The following is a 20,200-nucleotide window of genomic DNA, read 5'->3' as shown; positions in this document are numbered from 1 at the left end:
CCCTGTGCAGTGTCTGTCTGCTTTTCCATCTTCTTTTCTCTCAGAGGCATACGCACGAAACATTGCAAAGCCTCGTTACTCTACCTCGAACGTTTCCCACGGCGGCCGTCATCGGTGTTATCGAGTGACGATGCCCAAGTCCTCGTCTTCCGATGCCCTCACCCGCGCCGCTCCAACGCCCATCGCCCAAGTCATAGATAGCGAAGCGTCATCAACCTTCAGCGCCTATGACGACGACGACAGCTTCGATCAGGAGTCGGCCCAGCGCCGCCGCCTGCTCTACCAGAAACAAGCGGTCCGAATCATCTCCCTGATATTCGCCACCTGTGCTGCGCTCTGTGCCGGCTCCATCGTCGTCTTCTCTCTGTACGCCCCGCGGTTCCAGTCCCGCTTACGGTACACCCAGTTCCAGGTCAATGGCCTCGCCATCGCAGGCTCCGTGGCCATGTACCTGCCCATCTCCGTCGTGGGGTACGTATGCGACCGCGTTGGTGTTGCGCCGCTCTCGCTCTTGTCAGCCGTCTTGTTCGGAACCGGCTACGGCACTGCCGCCGCGATATACCGAAAGCTCGATATCGACTACAACGTCCTGGGGAAGCCGCATGGCGTGGGCAATGAATGGTCGTACCCGGCCATGATCTTCGCCTTTGTGTGCATCGGTTCAGCGACTTGCAACATGTACATGGCCTCGGTGTCGACGTGTGCCAAGAACTTTGGCAGGGGCAAATACAGAGGGCTGGCTCTGGCCATGCCCATTGCAGGATTTGGCTTGAGCGGCATGTGGTTGAGTCAATTCGGGAGCCGCTTCTTGTACGAAACGAAGCCCGACGGGTCCAGGGGCGATATTGACGTATTTCGCTTCTTCCTCTTCCTGGCCATCGTGCTCTCCGTCATTGGCTTCCTCGGCTGCTTCCTGCTGCGTGTTGTCGATGAGCAGGACCTCATCGAGGAAGCCATCGAGGAACTGGAATCGAGCGGCCTGCTGAATGGCAGTTCGCTTCTCGGCCGGGCACATCAGGGCTACGGCTCGGCCGCCTCCGCGGCCAACCAGGCAAACATGGAATCCAGCTCCTTGCTAGACCCGTCAAAGGACGACGACGCGCAGTGGAAGAAGAACCGGGTTCTCAACGCGGAGACGCTTCAGTTTCTCACCGACCACACCATGTGGCAGTTCGCCCTGGGCTTTCTGCTCATGATTGGTCCTGCGGAAGCCTTCATCAACAACCTTGGAACCGTCATCGGCACCCTGACGCCGCCCGAAACCGAGGGCTTTGGCGAGACAACCTCGGTCGCTACGCACGTCTCCATCTTTGGCGTCACCAGCACCATTTCCCGACTGCTCATCGGCAGCCTTACCGACTTGCTTGCTCCCGCCCCGGAGACGCAGCACCTCCAGCTCTCGTCCTCCCACCACAGCATCCACCCGTCCTCGCGGCTCAAACGTCTCACCATCTCCCGCGTCACGTTTATCCTCTTCTTCGCAATGCTCATGTCGATAGGCTTCATATTCCTCGCATCGGGCGCCGTGCAGAATCACGCCGACCGCTTCTGGGTTGTTTCTGGTCTAGTGGGAGCCGGCTACGGCGCCGTCTTCAGCCTGGCGCCTCTCATTGTCACCATCATCTGGGGCGTAGAGAACTTTGCCACCAACTTTGGCATCATCGCCATGTTGCCCGCTCTGGGGTCGACCTTTTGGGGGCTCATTTACTCGGGAATCTACCAGGCCGGCGCCAAGGGGTCCCCGCCATTGTCCGACGGCACGGGCGACGATTTGTTTTGCTACGGCAAACACTGCTACTCGGCGACATTTTGGGCGGCGGGAATATGTGTCTGGGTCGGGTGTGTGTCGGTGTTGTTTGCATGGAAGGGCAGAGGCGGTTGGAAGGAACGCGAGATCGTGATTTGAGCATTGGGGGATTTTAGGGAATCAGCAACATGTACGGAGTAAAGCGCCTGAGATGCCGCGTCATATGTATCCCGCATCATTTTTGCACACGTGGAGTTGGGGCTGGAAATTCAATCTGAGGAGCATTCCTGCCTTGGCGAATCATGACTGCGTAAAGAAGGGAGCTTGTTATTGACGGGGGATGGTGTCCCAGTCGGCAAATTAACCCTTGTCAACTAGTATTCGGCTAATGGGCGGCGACAAGGGTCGACAGGTGAATGGGTCTCGGCGGTCATTTCGCGCCCTGCAAAAAGGCACCGTGGCGATTCATGAACGCTACCGGACGCCTACGGGTGTGGCTCAGTCGAGCATTACGGCATGTTGACAAGCATTTGATACGGTTCGAGTGAAAGTACCGCGTCGCCGGCGCCATTTCACACTTGGACAACGGCATCGTTGAGCCCAGCAGGAACGGTGAATCTGATTGGCATTCGTTGGCCACCCAACCGCCGTTACGAAAATTCCTCCATGTCTCGTCGAGTCCTAATCCCCACGGCTATGCTGCAAACGGAGCCAAGTCGCCGGGTCATCGCCTAGGGCGGCGCCAAGATGGCACGGATGGTCGTATGTGGGCTCCTTTGCCCGTCGTCATGGCACGTTGTCTGCCCGCTCAGCCCTACGGGGAAATGGCCGACGCTAGATTGCATGAAAATGTGCTCGATAAATGAAATGAGGTGGAGTTTTTTATTTTCTTAAAAAAACAAGGGGATCTAGGAACGATGGGCGGGGTGGGAGGACAGATTATATAAAGATGTCGTGCGACAATGAACCCGTGCCCTGCGCTACAGACTTTCTCGCACAACTTTTATTTATTTGTAATTCTATTTCTTTCCTTTCTTGGCGCCGAAAAAATTGAATTGACACTCTGCACGCGATTGAACGGACCGAGATTTGCAACGAGACCATGGCCATGGCGCAGAATATGAGGCCCGAGGGCGACTGGGAGAATGGGCTCTGCGGCTGGGCTGGCTGCGGCAACTGCTTCCTGTCCTGGTGCTGCCCGTGTATCAGTAAGTCTGTGTGTCGCCGTCGTTGACGCCCGAATGGCATGCTGAGGGTTTCCGGGCAGTCTTTGGTAAAACAGCCGGACGAATCGACCCCGACGCGGAGACCAAGGAGTGCGTCATCTTTGGTGCCATCCACCTCATCACCGGCTGTGGCTGCTTGTACGTTATTTTTATTTATTTTTTTATTTTTTTTGGACTCGAGTCAAATATGGATGAGCAGGGGAATTTCTGACCAGCGGCGTGCGTTTTAGGTACAACACGTTCAAGCGCGAGGAGATCCGGAAGCGGTACAACATCGAGGGCAGTCTGTGCGGCGATTGCTGCACGAGTTACTGGTGCATGTGCTGCGCGCTCACGCAGCAGGAGAACGAGGTCAAGAGCCGCGAGACTGTCACGGGGGCGTACCAGGCTCAGCCGCCTATGATGGCGGTTCCTCAGGCGTGAGGAGGCGGCAGGTGTGTTGGGGTTGGCCGTTGAGCTATGGCTCGGCCAAGGCGTAGTAATGGCGGCTCTTGGACCGAATATGCCGGTATCCAAACGTATAATTGTGGCCTTTGGGCGCTTGAAATATGGGTTCTGAGCGGGAGTATCGTGTTGCGGGCGTCCCGCCGCGACAGCATCGTCTTTTTCATTCCATGTATCCTAATGTTAGATTGAATTGAGATCCAGTCTTGTTTTGAGAAATAGCGGTGCTCTGTGCGATTTTAAAAATGACGTGGTTGGCTTTTTGGCTGGTGTTGTTGGGACGAGAATGTGAACATGTCTGCTTGAACGTAGATGCAGGTGCCATTGACTGCGGCATATGCCCTGTATCAGGTTATTTGTCGTTTGTCGGGATAATTCTTCATCTGTCGCTAGGCTTATGGGATGTCCTGTGAGGAGTGATGGGCTGGTCGTTACTTTGTTAGGGGCAAACGCGCACACAAAACACCAATTGTCAGGACCCACGATGTCCCTCGTAAGCCGTGACACACAACTCCGTAATTCTCGCCACAGTACCGCAATTAGCAGTAACTATCGTAGATATAATGCTCGTAAGCACGATCAAATGGGTCTGTAGGTTTAATTTAATCTGTTGCCTTTCTTCTCTAGAAGAGCGGCAATATCTGTTATTACTCTTCCAGTCTCTGGAAGAATAGCAATATTGGTTAGAGGGGGTAATAAACTTAACTACACGATTTGGCTAGTTGTAGCACAGGCTCGTACAGGCCTTTCAATATCATAAGTGTCACTTTTTAGGGCGAAGTTGCTTATGGAGCGAAAAACTTGTTGAATTTAAGGGAAGGGGCATAAGGCCACCTTCTTATACTAGCAAAACGGTACGATCAAATGGTTCCTCCGATTTCCTCCGTTATGTGAGCGTTGGAGCCGCCACACATTACCAAGAAAGTCCCCCGTGGGCGCGAAATGGCATATATCCCACGTGGAGGCTCCGTGGATCGCGTGCCCAAGTCGCACAACAAGGCAAGGCGACAGTTGCTGTGGTTCGTTTCCTGCCTCGCAGCCCATGACAAGTGTCGATCGTCAAGTCGCCTCGTCCGTCGTGTCGACTGCCGGCAGTTGTCAATGTAAACAAGGCGTTGAGTCAGGTTGGCACAAGTTGCTGCCGACCAAGTTGAGCATCGGCTTTGGCACCGGCGACGGCCGCGTACGACGTCTTGTCGGCAGCGGCCAGACGAGACCAATATAATATCGATCAATGATTCTTGCCGCGCTCTTCAACGGTAGGCTAGTCAGTCAGGGGGTTGTGCCGGGTGGTTCTGGCACGTCGAAACGGTCCCAAAGTAACCCGTGTGGAGCGGATTGCGTCGTCGAGTACGTGTCGATGCGGGACCTCAACATTGTGCCGTCTCGAGCTCGGCCAATACCGTCGGTATTGTCAAAGCATTCCTGCCCGAAATGGAAGGACCAACCTTCCTTTGGTGGGCACCTGCGCCTTCCCCCTGCCAAGCCGTTGTGCCCTGGCCGCGTCGGCGCGTCTCCGAGGCCATTCAAGGCGCCTCGAGGTTGCATCCAGCCCGCACTTGAGTCGACGTACGGAGTACATGCATAGTTCCAAAGCACGTCGGTAGGCCTTCTCCAGCCTTGTGCTCGGAACCCATTGGCAATTGCCGGAACAATGGGGTCTGGTTTGACGATAGCACTCGCACTCACCCCACAGGCGGATCGGCCGCGTATGTACATGAAATCATTGTCGACCAGGCGCTAATTCCTTCGTATCACTAGGATCGTGCATGGCGTGCACGAGTTTAATGGGCTGTGGCGATTTGTTGCAGGTCATGTCCCGTCCGTACATATATCAAAATAGGCCCCTGTCACGGGGAGCCGTGAAGAAGGTTCATCTACATGGAAAGAACTTGGTCACAGGACAAGGCGGCTCGACAGCAATAGGAAGCATGAACAAGACATGAACCGACTTGGAATTCGAAATCATCTTTGAGGGAAGGGAATTCCGAGAAAGATACGTGCGTCGTCTCTTGTATTCACCATGAAGGGGTTTATCCGGCAACTCGCCAGCCTCATCTACAAAAACCTTCTCGTCTCCATCGCAAGACGGCCGCTCGGCTTCCTCCTCTCTGTCTACGGATTTCCACTTGCTATACTGGGTCTTCTCCTCGCCATCCCCTCGTTTCTCCCGCAGCTCAACACGTTTGGCGTGTCGACCGCCGAGCCCATCAAGCCGCTCGCCTCGACCGTCACCCGCAAGCTTGTCATTGTCAAGCGACCCGACTTGGGCAACGATGTCGACGCGGTGATTCGCACCTTTACCCAGCCCGTCCAAAGGGACCTTTTGGTTTTCCACGACGACGAGGCGTCACTGCCGTCGGTGTGCCTCCCCGACACCCGCGGAGTCAGCGACTGCCACGCCATTGTCATCTTCAAGGACTCACCGTTGACCACGTCCGAGGCACGTCTGGCCAATCCTCCCAATGGAAATCATACATGGACGTACACAATACAGGCGGATCCCGCGCGGGACAACCGCAACTTCGACATCAAAAAACACAAGAGTGATCAGGAGGATTTGTATATGCCGCTGCAGCTTGCCATCAACAATGCCATTACCAACTCGACCATTGTCCCGCAAACCGTCATGTTCACGCCCCAGGAAGAGGCCAATGAGGACCAAAAGAACTTCAACTCCAACGCTGCCCTCATCGGCAGAATCTACACATTTGCGCTCATCGCGGCCCATTTCACCATCATATACGGCCTGGCGAGCTTCATCACCTCGGAGCGGGAATCGGGCATGTCCCAGCTCATCGACTCGATGGGCGGCGGCACCGCCATTATAGCCCGCGTCCTGAGCTGGCTGCTCACCCTCGACCTGGTCGCTCTGCCGTGCTACATTGCCATGGGCGCATTGTATCAGCGCCTGGCGTTCCCAAGCTCGAGCGCCGGCACCCTCATCGGTTGGCAGATACTGCTCGGCTTTGCCGTCAACAGCTCGACGGCCTTTGCCTCGGCCTTCTTCTCCAAGTCGCGCGTATCCGCCGTGTACATCATCTTTGTGTTTCTCGTCCTGTCCATTGCCGCGCAGATGTACGCCTCGGAGTCCAGGCCGCACCCCCAGCATGCGACGGTCGCGGCGCTCTCGTTTCTGTTCCCCAGCGCCAACAGCGTCTACTTTACCCAGCAAATGGCCTTGTGGCAGCTGGCCGGCCTTGCAGCAGACCTTGGCAAGATGCCCGCCGAGACGGCCGGGCTCTTCTCTACCTCGTACGCGGTCAGCCAGAGCAGTCTGTTGCTTTTCCTGGGCCTCAGTGTGTTCATCTATGCCGCGGCTGCCGTTGGGGTCGAAAAGATGCTCCACGGCATCCATTATCGAAAGAGACGGTTTACTCCGCGGCCATCGATGGACTCGACGGGCGCCGTGGTGCAGACTCGCGATTTGAAGAAGCGGTTCAAACCTAGTTTGTGGTCGCGGATCTGTTGCTGCTGCTGCTTTTGCGGTAGGAAGAAGACGGTCGCAGCCGTAGACGGCATCAGCTTCGAAGCGCAAAGGGGCCAGATCATGTGCCTGGTCGGGCCCAACGGCTCGGGCAAGACGACAACCCTCCACATCATGTCCGGCTTCATCAACCCGACCGAAGGGTCAGTCGCGCTGGAAGCCGCGCCGTCGCAGGTCGGCATCTGCCCGCAGCGCAACACCCTGTGGGACAACCTGACGGTCGGGGAGCACGTCCGCATCTGGAACGGCATCAAGTCTGGCAGTCGGTCGAGCGAGGAGCTGGAGCAGTTGATCGGGCAGTGCGACCTCTCCCCCAAGCGCGGGTTCAAGGCCCGGGAGCTCAGCGGCGGCCAGAAGCGCAAGCTGCAGCTGGCCTGCATGTTTGTCGGCGACTCGTCCGTGTGCTTGATTGACGAGTGTACGTCCGGGCTGGATCCCCTTTCGCGGAGGGCCATCTGGGAGATTCTCCTGCAGCAGCGGGCCAGGCGCAGCATCATATTCACGACGCACTTCCTCGACGAGGTCGACATTCTCGCCGACCACATTGTCCTCCTCGCCGGCGGCAAGATCAAGTGCCAGGGCGCGCCGGCGCAGCTGAAAAGCCAGCACGGCGGCGGGTACAAGGTTCTCGTCCCTCTGTCCGCGCCGGATCTGGGCCACGGATACCCCCCTACGACGCACCAAGACAGGACCATGTACGCGGTTCCCGACTCGGCAGCGGCCTCGCGCCTGATATCCATGTATCTGGGCGCGGGGGTGCGCGACGTTGCGATTTCGGGGCCGCAGTTTGAGGACGTGTTCCTGAACCTCCTCCAAGACGACGTCGTCCTCGACCCGTCCAAGAGCTTGGCAAACGTCGACCCGTACTTTAGCATGAGCCCGGGGACGACGACGTCTTCATGGACCCAGTTTCGCGTTCTCTACGGGAAGCGCTGGAACGTGCTGACTAGATTCTGGAGTCCGTACCTGTTCGCCGTCATTGTGCCGCTCGCGGTTACGTTTCTGGCCGGGGGCATCATCAAAGACTACAGCCCCCCCGGCTGTGACGCGCTCCAGGATACCTTTCGCATGGACTACACCGGGTTGAAGTGGAACGAATCCTGTCCGCAGTCGGGGACGTGCGACCGGCTTTCTATTTCGCCGAGCCAGGCCAACGCGACGCTCTTTGCTCTGGTGAGGAACGGCTACCGGGAGCTGTCTAATGTAAGCGCTAAGGCATACAGCGAGTTTGTCGACGTGCAGACGTCGCGAGATGATGTGCTCAGGCACATTGAGCAGAATAAGACGGCCGCCGGGTACGGGGGCATCTTTGCCGGAACGTCTACGGAAGCGCCCATGATTGCGTACCGGATCTTGACGTTTGGCGACCAGTCCGGCTCCCAACTCCTGGATATCTGGAGCCAGATGCAGGGGGGGCTGGAAATCAACTCCTCCCAAGAGTCCATGCCCAAGACGCGCAGGGTACGTTGTGTAATGTGATTTCTCGTGTATTCAGTCTACAGGCTAACCAGGGCGATTTCACCAGGTCGCGGACGTCGGGGGCGTCGCTTACCTCCTCTTCTTTACCTTTGTGCAAATATTCTACCCTGCAAGCTTTGTTCTGTACCCGGCCATTGAGAAATCGCGCAAGGTCAGGGCGGTGCAGTACGCAAACGGGGTTCGGCGAGCGCCTCTTTGGGCCGCCTATGCTGCCTTTGACTTCCTCTGGGTTCTCATCGTCTCGGTGGGCGTCATGGGCCTGAGCGCCTTGAAGCTCAAGTTCAATGGCCCCATGCTCATCCTGTTGCCGACTCTGGCGTTGTACGGGGTTGCCGCCACGCTGATGGGATATGTCGTTGCGCACTTTACAGACGGGCCTCTCAAGTCATACTTGGCGACTCTGGGGATCGGCTTTCTTTCCTGGATTGTAGTAGCGATTGCGACGCTGGTAAGAGATGCCCTCCCATTCCGAGGTTGCATGATTCATCAGGGCCGCTAACACCATGTGCAATAGGTTAATGACAGCCCGTCGAGCCTGACTGCCATCGCATTTGGCGCCGACCTCTTCTTACCCATTGGAAACATCTTCAGGACGCTTCTGGTCGGGCTGAACTTGAAGGAGGCGGGGTGCAAAGACGGAAGGCCCGTAGAGGTAGGGACCATCTACAGCTTTGGCGGCCCGCTGCTGTACCTCTTCTTGCAGATCTTTGCGCTTCTCCTCATCATTACGTGGTTGGAAGGCGGCTTTCCGTCCCTCGGCTCCTGGCGGTACAGCCGTGTCTCGAATCCGCATAGGTTCTCGGACGTCGAACTGGCCGACATTTCCGCGTATGAAGCGCAGCTTGGGAGCGACCCGGTATCGGAGGAGGCGTCGCGCGCGGAGAGGACGGAGACGGACCTCCTGCGGGTGCTGCACGCCAGCAAACACTTTGGCTCGAACAAGGCCGTGGATGATGTTACTTTCGGCCTGCCTCGAAGCGACGTCATGGCCCTGTTGGGTCCCAACGGTGCCGGCAAATCCACCCTGGTCAACATGATACAGGGCGAATTCTCACCAAGCCAGGGCAAGATGCTGCTTTGCCAGGAAGACAGCCGTTCCCCCTCGTCCAAGAAACATTTGGGAGGTGTGTTTATTGCATAAAACCAATCAGCCCTTGGGGCATTGTTTGCTAACTTTTTCTTCTTCTTGCCAGTCTGCCCTCAATATGACGCGCCCGACCTGATGAACACGCGCGACCATTTGTACTTTTACGGCCGCATCAAGGGGATACAAAAGGTCAAGGAGAATGTCGAGTACCTCATGGCCAAGCTCGACCTCACGCGCCACGCGCGAACCCAAGCCTCCAAGCTCTCGGGGGGAAATAAAAGAAAGCTCATGCTGGCCCTGGCGCTGATGGGCACCCCGTCCATCCTCGTGCTAGACGAGCCAACATCGGCCATGGACGCGGTGGCAAAGCGCCAGTTCTGGAAAGTGATCCAGGAGATTGCCAGAGATCGCTCTGTCCTCCTCACGGTACGTGATGCCATTCCACTTGCCCAACGTGTCCGAGGCGTCTACTCTAACCAAACCCCCAGACACATAGCATGGAGGAAGCCGACGCCCTCTGCACACGCACCGTCATCATGGCCCGCCGAATCCTGGCCATCGGGACCACGCAGGCGCTGCGTCAGCGGTACAACAACGAGTACTTTGTCAATCTTGTTCTCGGGTCCGCGCCGAAATCAACGGCAGCCGAGATGGGGCAGGTGACGGAGTGGGTGAGGCGCACGGCGCCAGACGCCCGGTTCGAGCGCGAGGTGCTCGGCGGCCAGGTCCGCTTCACGCTGCCGACGGCCGTGAACAACGGGGGGAGCACGGGCGGGCTGCCCATCGCGCGTCTCATGGAGGCGCTGGAGCAGAGCAAGCGCGCCCTGGGGATAGAGCACTACTCCGTCAGCGGGCCGACGCTCGAGGACGTGTTCCTGAGCGTGGTCAGGGAGAACAATGTCGAGGAGGAGAATGGCGCGGAGAAGAAGAGGGGGCTGCTGGACGTGAGCCGTGTGAGGGCGCGGTTTCCCGGAAAGGGGAGAGCCTGGTGCCGCTTGTAGAAAAGTCGATGGCGGGAATTATATAATACACGAAGCGTTTAATGTCTATCCTTTGCGTCACGTCGGCGCAAGCTTGACGACGACCTTGCCCACCTGCCTGCCCTGCCACACGTACTCGATCGCCTCGTCTGCTTTTTCAAACGGCCAGACCGAGTCGATGATGTCGTCAAAGGTCATTTTTGTAGCCGAAATCGCCGCCACGAGATCCTCCTGATCGTCTCTGGAGCCGGCATTGATCCCGCTGTGCGCGTTAGATGTCTCTGCCATTCACGCCGGGCCTTGATTCACTTCTACTTACCGGACGCTCACCCTCCGGTCGATCAGGGCGGGAATCAAATCTTGGAGGTGCGCCGCCTCCCTCCCGCCCAGGTAGCCGACCTGGCTGACGACGCCGCCGCGCCGCGTGCACAAGACACTCTGGACGAGGGAGCTGCTGCCGCCGTTCTCGACGACGAGATCGACGCCCACGCCGCCCGTCAGCCCGAGCACCGCCTCATGCCAGTCCCGGCGCGTCTTGTAGTTGACGGTGTCGATGTCGGGCCTTCCCAGCCGCTGCTTGAGCCTGCGCAGCTTGTCGTCGCTCGAGGACGTCAGTATGACCCTGAGCCCCGACGCGCGCGCGAGCTTGAGCGCAAACATGGCCACGCCGCCTGTTCCTGGGGGGGACACGGTGAGCGGGAATCGCGGAAGAAGCACGCACACACACACATGGCTACGAACCCTGTATCAAGACGGTTTGCCCCATGGCGGCGCCTTTGAGCGCAGACCAGGCCGTGGTGCCCGCGCAGGGAATGGTGCTCGCCTGGACCCAGTCGAGGTGCGGCGGCAGGCGGGTGACGAGGGACTCGTCGAGGACGAGGTGCGTGGCCAGGGTGCCGTCCTCGTCGGCGGCCAGCCACGAGCGGGCGGTGGAGCGGGCGGCGACAAAGGCCGAGTCGGTGATGGGGGCGACGGCGTCTCCGACGGCGACGAGGGACGCGGAGCCGCCGGCGGCAAGGACCTCGGCGGCGGCGTCGTTGCCCGGCACGCCGTGCGGGAGGACGGGCCACGGGTTGTTGCCGTGGGCGGTGTTGGCGTCGCGGTAGTTGAGGGAGACGGCGTGGACCTTGACCAGGAGGGCGGTTGGGCCGAGGGGCGGCAGGGCCTCGGTGACGAGCTTCACCTTGGGCGCCGAGGGGGCGTGGTTGTCGGTTCGGCGAAAGGCGCGGCGCGAGGTGACTTGGGCCATTGGTGCCTCTTCTTGCGCGGGGTCATGTACATACATGTCCACTGGTATGCTCTCAAGTGTGATCGCGTGTGTTTCGGCCACTTTGGATAAGAGGGAGCAATGGCATTGCTGAGCGGACACCGGGATTTCCTGATATAAGGCGCGGCCCTCTGTTTGTTATAAGTAGTCGAGTCAACATGTTGCTCGACGCCGTATGTACGGTCATGTGTCTTCAACATGAGCAAGTGGTTGCCAACTTGCGGGGTTGCTGGATTTGTCAGAATATTGAAACATTGAACTCAATTTCCATCTGGGCGGCGTGGATCCGGCATCGAAGCCGAGGCCGCACTAAAGGCTTGGCTGGCTGGGGTCCTCGGCGCTCGGCATCATGCTTACATAGCAGGCCGACGTCAAGCAAACAATTGTCACTGTTGTGTGGTGTAGTTGAGTAGTCGTGGGATGAGATGAGGTCAACTATGGCTTGCAAAAATCACGCCGCTGGGCCAAAGTGAAGCTTCGCTATTGAGGGCGATTATTTGGTACCAGCTTGACATGTCAAGTATGTGCAACAGATGAGGCTGGCTTCGGAAGCCACTTTGGACCAGACACTCCTCCTCTCAAGATGAAGCCGACGTAGACGGGCCACGGCAAAACAAGCAAAAAAATTTTACGAACAAAACAGCAAAGAATAAGACAGCAAAGAAACCAGCCGCTTGCCCAGCTCCCACTCGTTCGACCGCGGCGCACAATGAAATCACACAGCGTCAAGTCATAAAGGACCAAACCATGCCATAGACTCATCAGCGCACCCGGCCGCCCGCCATAGTGGCCTCGATCAAATCGTGCCCAATGTCAAACTGCTCGCCGTGCGGACAGTCGAGATTTTCAACGGCAACTGCGCGCCGTCACGTCAGACAGTCGTATCCCAGAAGACAGCAGAATCAAACTTACACCACTCCAAGGTCGCTTCTGGATGCGGCCCAACGAGCCCGACCCAGCCCTCGCCATACTTGGTCAGCGACGCAGCCACCCGGCCACCCTGGGAGTACCGACCCAGCACAATGGCCGTCTCGCTCTCGCGCAGGCCCCGAATCACAGCGCCCTCCTGGAAGTACAGCCAGCGGCCCGCGGCGGTCCGGCCGGCCTGGGGCCCCGTGGCGAAGCGCCAGTCGACCTGGACAATGGCGTCGGCGTCGGTCGTCACCTGCGCGCCGTCCTGGTCGTTCTCGGCGTCCGTGTCGGCGCCGCGGGGCAGCAGCCCGAATCCCGGCGTGTGCCCGGCGAGATAGGCGCCCAGGCAGAAGCCCACGTAGCGGCCGCCGCGGGAGACGAACCTGCGGATGGCGGGCGCAAAGGCCCTGGTCTCGGCCCAGGCGTCGTCGAGGTCTGTGGTGGAAAAAATCAGTCGCCGGCGTCGGACAAGAGTCTGGGGTCTGGTTTGTTTTTGCGTGTCTGGTGTGGTGTCAATGCGGCTGCTGTCGGCATGATGCGGCAGCAGCAGGCAGGTGATGTTGACGCATGGGGGTGCCTTTGCGCCACGAGGTGGTGTAACGAGCTGAAAAATAGATATGGACTGCGGCAGGCGCCGTGGGAAGCTGTGCATGAGAATGATTGAGGCTGGACGTACCCGGGCCCCCCGGCTGCGCGTACAAGTCCACCTCGCTCAAGGTTTCGTGCGACACTTGGACGGCCTCGCTTGGGCCGGCGTACTGGACCTCGAACCGCCGCGGGCTAGACTCTAGAAGCCTGGCGACGGCTTCGGGCAGGCCGTGGCTGCTCGCTGGCCCGCGATACACGAGAGCGCGTGGCCGGGGCATGGTGGAGGAAGGGCACGCGGACGATGATGCTCACGATAGTCGCAGACCTGTGGGCTACGATTAGCAGCGCTGAGAGACACGAGGGGCGCTGCTTACCGGCGTGACGGGTGCTCTGGTTTGGTTCTTCGGTCGGCCCGGGAGAGACAGAGAGAGAGAGAGAAAAGGCGTGCGTGAAGCAGTCACTGTCCAACAACTTGAGGACACGGCAGCATGGACAACGCACCGTGTGCTATTTGACCTTCCGAGTCGGGCGCCCGCTTCCCGCCTGGGGTATAAAATAGACTAGATTGACGGCATAGAGGGCACGCTCGAGTTCCAGAATGTCCCTTTGGGGGCCAACGATGCCAATTCGATGGCGTGGCTGCAGGGCCGGGCCCGACGCGGCAAAAGCTGACATGAGCCCGCATCCCGTCTGGCGCCCAGCAAGGCGAGGAGAAGCGCATTCAACGTCAAGTCTGGTCCCATACTCCGTACTCGGTCAACAAGGTCGGGGGCCTTGATTTAAGCTATGCCGCCCGTCATCTTGGCTTTCGGCCCCCAGCGCCCGTTGTCGTACTCCCCGACGAGGTGGCTGGCCTGACAAACATCGACTCGTTCCCCGACGTCCTCTTGGCCGTCGATTCCGAAGACGCCAAATATGCCAACTGCCATTCTCATCGTCGCCCAGTCTCGGCATTCGGCCTGCTCGTCTCCTTCACTTCCCAGCCGATTCGGGCCTGGGCCTCGCGCCGTCGTCAGCCACATGCAACCCCGTTCCCTCCCCACGGCGTCTGGAATTCCACGTCGCCGCCGAGGGCGTTTGTGGCTGTTTTAGACGGTGCCTGGTGCCTGAGATGGGGTCGATCCTTGTCCTTGGCATGCCGTTGCCCAAAAGCCGTCCAAAAACAGCCGCACGTGAATAGGGGCCGTTTTGCTTCCCCCCCGTCTGCCGCTGCCATTCCACCTTCTCGATCTGGCCATGAACTCAGCGCATAGCTCGGACGCCCCCTTGCGCCAAAATAAATAAATAAATAAATAAGAAATAATTGGAGAGCAAAACACATGGCGCCGTGCCTTACTGTTGCACGCCATCCATCGTCGGCTTACACGGGTGGCGAGCTGCATGCCTCTCCGAGCACCTTGATTTCTCAGCTTTGCTGCTCGGCCAGTCAAACCCGCCATTTCTTGCATCAAGCGGCGGACCTGTCAGCAGCATGTGCGTTTGACCTTTTTTTTTTTTTTTTTCTCGCCGTAATTTTTCCACATATGATTTCCACAGTGTCGGTGACACGACGACTCGGCCAATCAGCACTGCTGGCTTCGAGATGCCGGATTCCCGCGACATGTCTCACGCCGTGGAGAAAATAATAACCATTGGCCTGGCCAAGTATTCACACCGCACATCGCTGTTCGCCTAGATTCCTCAATCCCTGTTTCCAAGGGTTCATGTGAGACAAAATAGCCCCAACGGCGCAACGGGCGTGACGTGCTGGTGCGTGTAAACTCGCCTCTAGAGCGTATTCCCCCTTGCGCAGAAAGGACGGCGACTGCCTCCCATCGTGCTATGAGCAATGTAGTTCTCGCAAGCAGCAGAGTTGGTGTGGAGGACGGCTGGCGATGTAACTTGGATTCTGAATATTGAGCAAGGTTCCCCCTTCCCTCCCCCCCCCTTTCGAAAGCACAGCAGCCGGACCTTGGTTTGAATTTCATTGATGCAATATTTGCTCTTGCAAAATCCGCTCCGTCAGCTTATACAGCTGAGTATGCAGCCGTGCTCATCGAGAATCCGCACCGGTGACCGGGCCCAGAGCTGAGAGATGCCCGGGGACGCTATTCTGATTTGTTGGCAGGCGCAACACGAGACGCACGAGGACCGCGACGCCAGGCCGGGCAGAACATGTATATATAGTGGCTTGAGACAAGTTGTCTGGGCGTATCCAACTTGTGAATACCGTATCAACGGCCCTATTGGGAGGACAGGGACGTCTTGTCCTGTACTTGATGCAGAATTTCAACCCTCTCTTGTTCTTACTTGGCACAGCTCTATTTGCATTCGTATAAACATCTACCGAGTCCCTGCTTTTGAAAGGTCTTCCCTTCCAGGCCGCTCAATTCTTCACCTCGTCGTTCGTTCAGGGACTGGTGAAATGGATAACAAAGACACCCAGGTCCACAGCGACCTCGGACACGCAGACATGGCTCATCAAACACAACGGCAGCATTCCACCGTCCTCGCGGATAACGCTGCCATATACCCGTACCAAGAACCCGCCCAGCCTCGCACTCTGGTGGACATATTCGACGCCTCCGTCTCGGCGCACCCCGCCGCAGCCGCCATCGACAACGGCACCTCGCAGCTGAGCTACAAAGAGCTGTCGGAGCAAGTTGCCGCGCGGGCGAAGCAGTTGCGAAGTGCCGGCATCGGCGTCGGCGACAAGGTCGGCGTCCGGATCACCTCTGGATCGATAGAGCTGTACGTCGGTATCCTGGGCATCCTCGCCGCCGGAGCCGCCTACGTCCCCGTCGACGTGGACGACCCCGACGAGCGAGCCCGGCTCGTCTGGACCGAGGCCCGCGTGAGCGCCGTGCTGACGGACAACGCCACGCTCACGCCGCACGAAGCCCCCGTCGGCGGCGCACGACCACAGCGCCCCCAGCTCGAGGACGACGCCTGGGTCATCTTCACCTCTGGCTCGACAGGCAAGCCCAAGGGCGTGGCCGTCAGCCACCGCAGCGCAGCGGCCTTTGTCGACGCCGAGGCGCAGCTGTTCGTGCCAGAGCGGCCGCTGGGCCCGGGGGACCGCGTGCTCGCCGGGCTGTCGGTAGCATTCGACGCCTCGTGCGAGGAGATGTGGCTCGCGTGGCGGCACGGCGCGTGCCTGGTGCCCGCGCCGCGGGCCCTGGTCAAGGCCGGCGCCGACCTGGGCCGGTTCCTCTCGTCGCAGCGCGTGTCCGTCGTGTCCACGGTGCCGACGCTGGCGGCGCTGTGGCCGGCCGACGCCCTCCGCGGGCTGCGCCTGCTGATCCTCGGCGGGGAAGCCTGCCCCGCCGAGCTGGCCGCGCGGCTTGCCCGCACCGCCGGGTCGGTGTGGAACACGTACGGCCCGACCGAGGCCACGGTGGTGTCGTGCGCCGCGCCCCTCGAGCCCGGGGCCCCGGTGGTGCGCATCGGCCTGCCGCTCGCGGGGTGGCGGCTGGCCGTTGTCGGGCCCGACGGCGACCCCGTGGCCTGGGGCGACGAGGGCGAGCTGGTTATCGGCGGCGCCGGCGTCGCGCGGTACCTGGACCCGGAGAGGGACAGGGCCAAGTTTGCGCCGGCGGCCGTGTTTGGCGGCGAGCGCGCGTACCGCAGCGGCGATGTGGTCCGCGCCGAGAGGCGGGGGCTCGTGTTTGTCGGCCGCGACGACGAGCAGGTCAAGCTGGGCGGAAGGCGCGTCGAGCTGGGCGAGGTCGACGCCGCGCTGCTGACGCTGCCCGACGTGTGCGCCGCGGCGTGCGCCATCCGCCGCAGCGAGGTCGGCGCCCAGGTGCTCGTGGGCTATGTTGTCTGCGGCAACGGGCGGGCGCCTGATGCCACGGACCGGGAGCTCCTTCGGCGGGTGCTCCCCGCGACGCTGGTGCCCATGCTCGTTGCCGTGGACGACCTCCCGGTCCGCACGTCCGGCAAGGTGGATCGCAAGGCGCTGCCGTGGCCGCCGCCGCCGCCGCCTGCCCCGGCCCCGGCTCCACAATCGTCGGCCGGCGATTTCCCATCCGGGAATGTGGATAAGGAAGAGGCCGACGGCACCACGGCATGGGTCGCCGAGCAGTGGCGTCGCGTGCTCGGCATGCCGCCCTCGTGCGACGCCAACTTTTTCGACCTCGGCGGGACCAGCTTGGGCGCTGCGCAGCTCGTCTCCCAGCTCCGCCAGCGATGCCCAACTCTCTCCGTCGCCGACGTCTACGAGAACCCGGGCCTGGCCGCTATGGCTGCCCGTGTGGACGACCTCATGGGCACCGGACACGTTGATCGCGAGGTGGTGCCGACGCCGCGGTGGCTAATGGTCATCCAGGCTGCGATTCTCCTCCTCGAGATGACCTTTCAGGGCGTCCGGTGGCTGACGGGGCTGGCATTTGTCAAAAAGATCTTTGTCGTCGTTCTCGGGCCGGGCACCTGGGCCGGTAGGTACGCGCTGCCATGGTGGGTGCTCGCCGTCATCTGGGCGGTTTTCCTCACGGCCCCCGGGAGACTGCTCACGACGGCCGGGGTGGTGAGGATGCTATGCTTTGGCATCGCGCCGGGCACCTACCGCCGGGGCGGACTGCGTCACATCAGGCTCTGGGCCGCGGAGCGCTTCGTGGGACTCGGCGGCATCGCGTCTGTCGCGGGCACGCCGTGGTGCCGATACTACGCGCGGCTGCTGGGGTGCCGAGTGGCTTCCAACGTACAGCTTCACGCACTCCCGCCCGCAACCGGGCTGGCTAGCTTCGGCGCAGGCTGTGCCGTGGAGCCCGAGGCCGATGTTGCCGGGTGGTGGCTCGATGGCGACAAGCTACACATCGGGGCCGTCACAATTGGTGAGGGGGCCAGGGTTGGCGCCCGCAGCACTCTCATGCCAGACACGATTCTGGACCCCTTTGCCAGTGTTCAGCCCGGGGTCAGCGTCCGGGGCATAATCCGGGCGTCGGACGCCTCTCTCGCCCCCAAGGGCAACGAGGATGGTTCCGTTGGGGCCAGGACCAGAGAGGGCCTCGGGATATGGCTCTTGTACACGAGCACTCTGTTGATGCTGGACTTCCTCCCTGTTCTCTTGGTTGCGCCTATTTTTTGGCTCGTTCCGACCATCGTTGGTGACTACAGCAACTTTCGCGAGATGTGTCTAGGCCTCATCACAATGGCAGCGCCAGGTTCCGTCCTGGGGCTGTTGTTGTACTCGACCTCCATCATCCTGCTCACACGGACGGCTAGTCTCGCACTCCGCCCCGGCCTCTACTCGTGGCATGGGACTACGGCGTGGGCGGCTTGGCTGACACATTATTTGATGATGAATACCAGAACCGTCCTTTTCCCCGTCTTTGCCAGCCTATTTACCCCTACGTGGCTGAAACTCCTTGGTGCCCGAGTAGGTCGCCATGTAGAAGCGTCGACCGTTGTCCCTATCCCATCGCTTCTCCGCGTTCAAGACGGCAGCTTCCTCGCCGACGACGTCTTGCTGTCGCCGTTTGAGCTCGGCGCCGGCCAGGTGCGAATCGGCACTGCAACGGTCGGTGTCAAGTCATTCATCGGCAACTCAGCCATTGTCGACCCCGACGTCGAAGTCCCGGACGGCGTCTTGATTGGCGTCTTGAGCTCGGCCCTGGATTCAAAGCAAATGGGGCCCGAGTTCTCGTCCGGCTCTTCGTGGCTCGGCCGACCGCCCATGGCCATACCACGCCGCATCACGACCATCGTCGACCAAAGCCGCACCTTCAACCCTCCGGCCAGACTGGTCTTGGCTAGGGCGCTGGTTGAATCATGCCGGCTGTTTCCACTATTACTCTCCGGCATGATTGCCACCTTGGCCGGAATAGCCATGCTGTACCTCCTCATCACCTTCGGCATCGGCTGGGCCGTCCTGGCCAGCGGCGGACTTCTCCTGGGGTCCGGACTCGTTGCCTGCACTCTGGCCACTCTGGCCAAGTGGCTGCTGACGCCGAATATCCGCGCTGGCCATCAGCATCCGCTATGGAGCTCCTTTGTCTGGCGCAACGAGCTTGCCGATACCTTCGTGCAGTCCTTGGCCGTGCCCTGGTTTGTGTCCATGTGCTATGGCACGCCGTTCCTCAATATGTGGATGCGCTCTCTGGGTGCCAAGATTGGACGCGGCGTCTGGCTGGACAGCCATCTGCTGCCGGAAGCCGATCTGATTACGCTTGATGACGGCGCCACAGTGAACCGAGGATCCGTCCTCCAGACTCACCTCTTCCATGACCGGCTTATGCGCCTCGACAAGGTGCACCTCGAGGCAGGGGCAACGCTCGGCCCATATGCCATTTCACTGCCTGGTACAACTATTGGTGCGGGCACGACTATTGCGCCTACTTCTCTCGTTATGCGCGGGGAGCACATCCCGGCTGGTACACGGTGGCATGGAAACCCTGTTCGGCCGTGGAGTGTAGAAAAAGACGAAGGCCCAAGCCCCAGCTCTAGTTCGGACAATGACTCACTATCTCCCGTTTGATATGGGCCAGGGTCATGGCGATAGTGGTTCAAGACAAGGTAAATGTCTGGAACATTTCCTGATTGTAGAGTGGTCTCCAAAGTGCGGGCATTTGTGTTTTTTGCTGGGCTTTTTCTTCACAATTACGATGATTTCCTTGATTCTCATTTGTTCCTCGGGGGATATACAATACTGTTTGCCGCCAGGAAGGTTCATCATGTTTAAAAAAGGGTGAGAGTTTGCAGTTACACATATTTATACAGTGCAGCTATTTCTTTACATTATTCTCATATTCTTAGGTAGACAAAAGGCGCATAATACATTTCCAATGGTTCGAGGTCTCATGACAAACTCGTCTGATGAACTCATGTTACTAGCGTTATTACATCCCATTGCCAATAACTACCATTGAGTTTATGCTATTGAGACAGGTCATTCGCTTGCCCGATATCGAAGCCACACCGTCATGTCTGGTATATAAATGTAATTGATGCGCTCTGGTGCCTGGCTGTTGCTGCTCAATAATGTCCAGAATACTACTCTGCGT

The 20,200-nt window shown here is 59.4% G+C and overlaps 6 protein-coding genes across 6 annotated transcripts; 4 read left to right on the top strand and 2 right to left on the bottom strand.

Moving 5' to 3' along the window:
• Positions 1–130: 130 nt before the first annotated feature.
• Positions 131–1,906, top strand: MAA_09389 (MFS monocarboxylic acid transporter; the record flags this gene model as incomplete). The annotated part of the gene is made up of 1 exon (XM_007827387.1): positions 131–1,906. One exon carries the CDS (start codon positions 131–133, stop codon positions 1,904–1,906), a length of 1,776 nt encoding a protein of 591 aa, XP_007825578.1.
• Positions 1,907–2,849: 943 nt separating this feature from the next.
• On the top strand, positions 2,850–3,396 carry MAA_09390 (putative protein family Cys-rich; the record flags this gene model as incomplete). Its single annotated transcript, XM_007827388.1, has 3 exons — positions 2,850–2,955; positions 3,015–3,111; positions 3,204–3,396. The coding sequence occupies 3 exons, from the start codon at positions 2,850–2,852 to the stop codon at positions 3,394–3,396; spliced, it is 396 nt and encodes a 131-aa protein (XP_007825579.1).
• Positions 3,397–5,440: 2,044 nt separating this feature from the next.
• MAA_09391 (uncharacterized protein) lies at positions 5,441–10,471 on the top strand (the record flags this gene model as incomplete). The annotated part of the gene is made up of 5 exons (XM_007827389.1): positions 5,441–8,365; positions 8,430–8,831; positions 8,898–9,507; positions 9,577–9,896; positions 9,959–10,471. The coding sequence occupies 5 exons, from the start codon at positions 5,441–5,443 to the stop codon at positions 10,469–10,471; spliced, it is 4,770 nt and encodes a 1,589-aa protein (XP_007825580.1).
• Positions 10,472–10,528: 57 nt separating this feature from the next.
• MAA_09392 (alcohol dehydrogenase) lies at positions 10,529–11,699 on the bottom strand (the record flags this gene model as incomplete). Its single annotated transcript, XM_007827390.1, has 3 exons — positions 10,529–10,712; positions 10,770–11,127; positions 11,192–11,699. The coding sequence occupies 3 exons, from the start codon at positions 11,697–11,699 to the stop codon at positions 10,529–10,531; spliced, it is 1,050 nt and encodes a 349-aa protein (XP_007825581.1).
• A 779-nt stretch (positions 11,700–12,478) lies between these two features.
• Positions 12,479–13,495, bottom strand: MAA_10730 (Bromodomain protein; the record flags this gene model as incomplete). The annotated part of the gene is made up of 3 exons (XM_011412448.1): positions 12,479–12,573; positions 12,630–13,064; positions 13,306–13,495. The coding sequence occupies 3 exons, from the start codon at positions 13,493–13,495 to the stop codon at positions 12,479–12,481; spliced, it is 720 nt and encodes a 239-aa protein (XP_011410750.1).
• Positions 13,496–15,669: 2,174 nt separating this feature from the next.
• On the top strand, positions 15,670–19,674 carry MAA_10729 (uncharacterized protein; the record flags this gene model as incomplete). Its single annotated transcript, XM_011412447.1, has 1 exon — positions 15,670–19,674. The coding sequence occupies one exon, from the start codon at positions 15,670–15,672 to the stop codon at positions 19,672–19,674; it is 4,005 nt and encodes a 1,334-aa protein (XP_011410749.1).
• Between the last annotated feature and the right edge of the window lie 526 nt (positions 19,675–20,200).

Source organism: Metarhizium robertsii (genome assembly GCF_000187425.2).
Source record: "Metarhizium robertsii ARSEF 23 chromosome Unknown MAA_Scf_1, whole genome shotgun sequence".
NCBI lineage: Eukaryota > Fungi > Ascomycota > Sordariomycetes > Hypocreales > Clavicipitaceae > Metarhizium > Metarhizium robertsii.
This window is presented reverse-complemented; position numbering and strand designations above follow the sequence as displayed.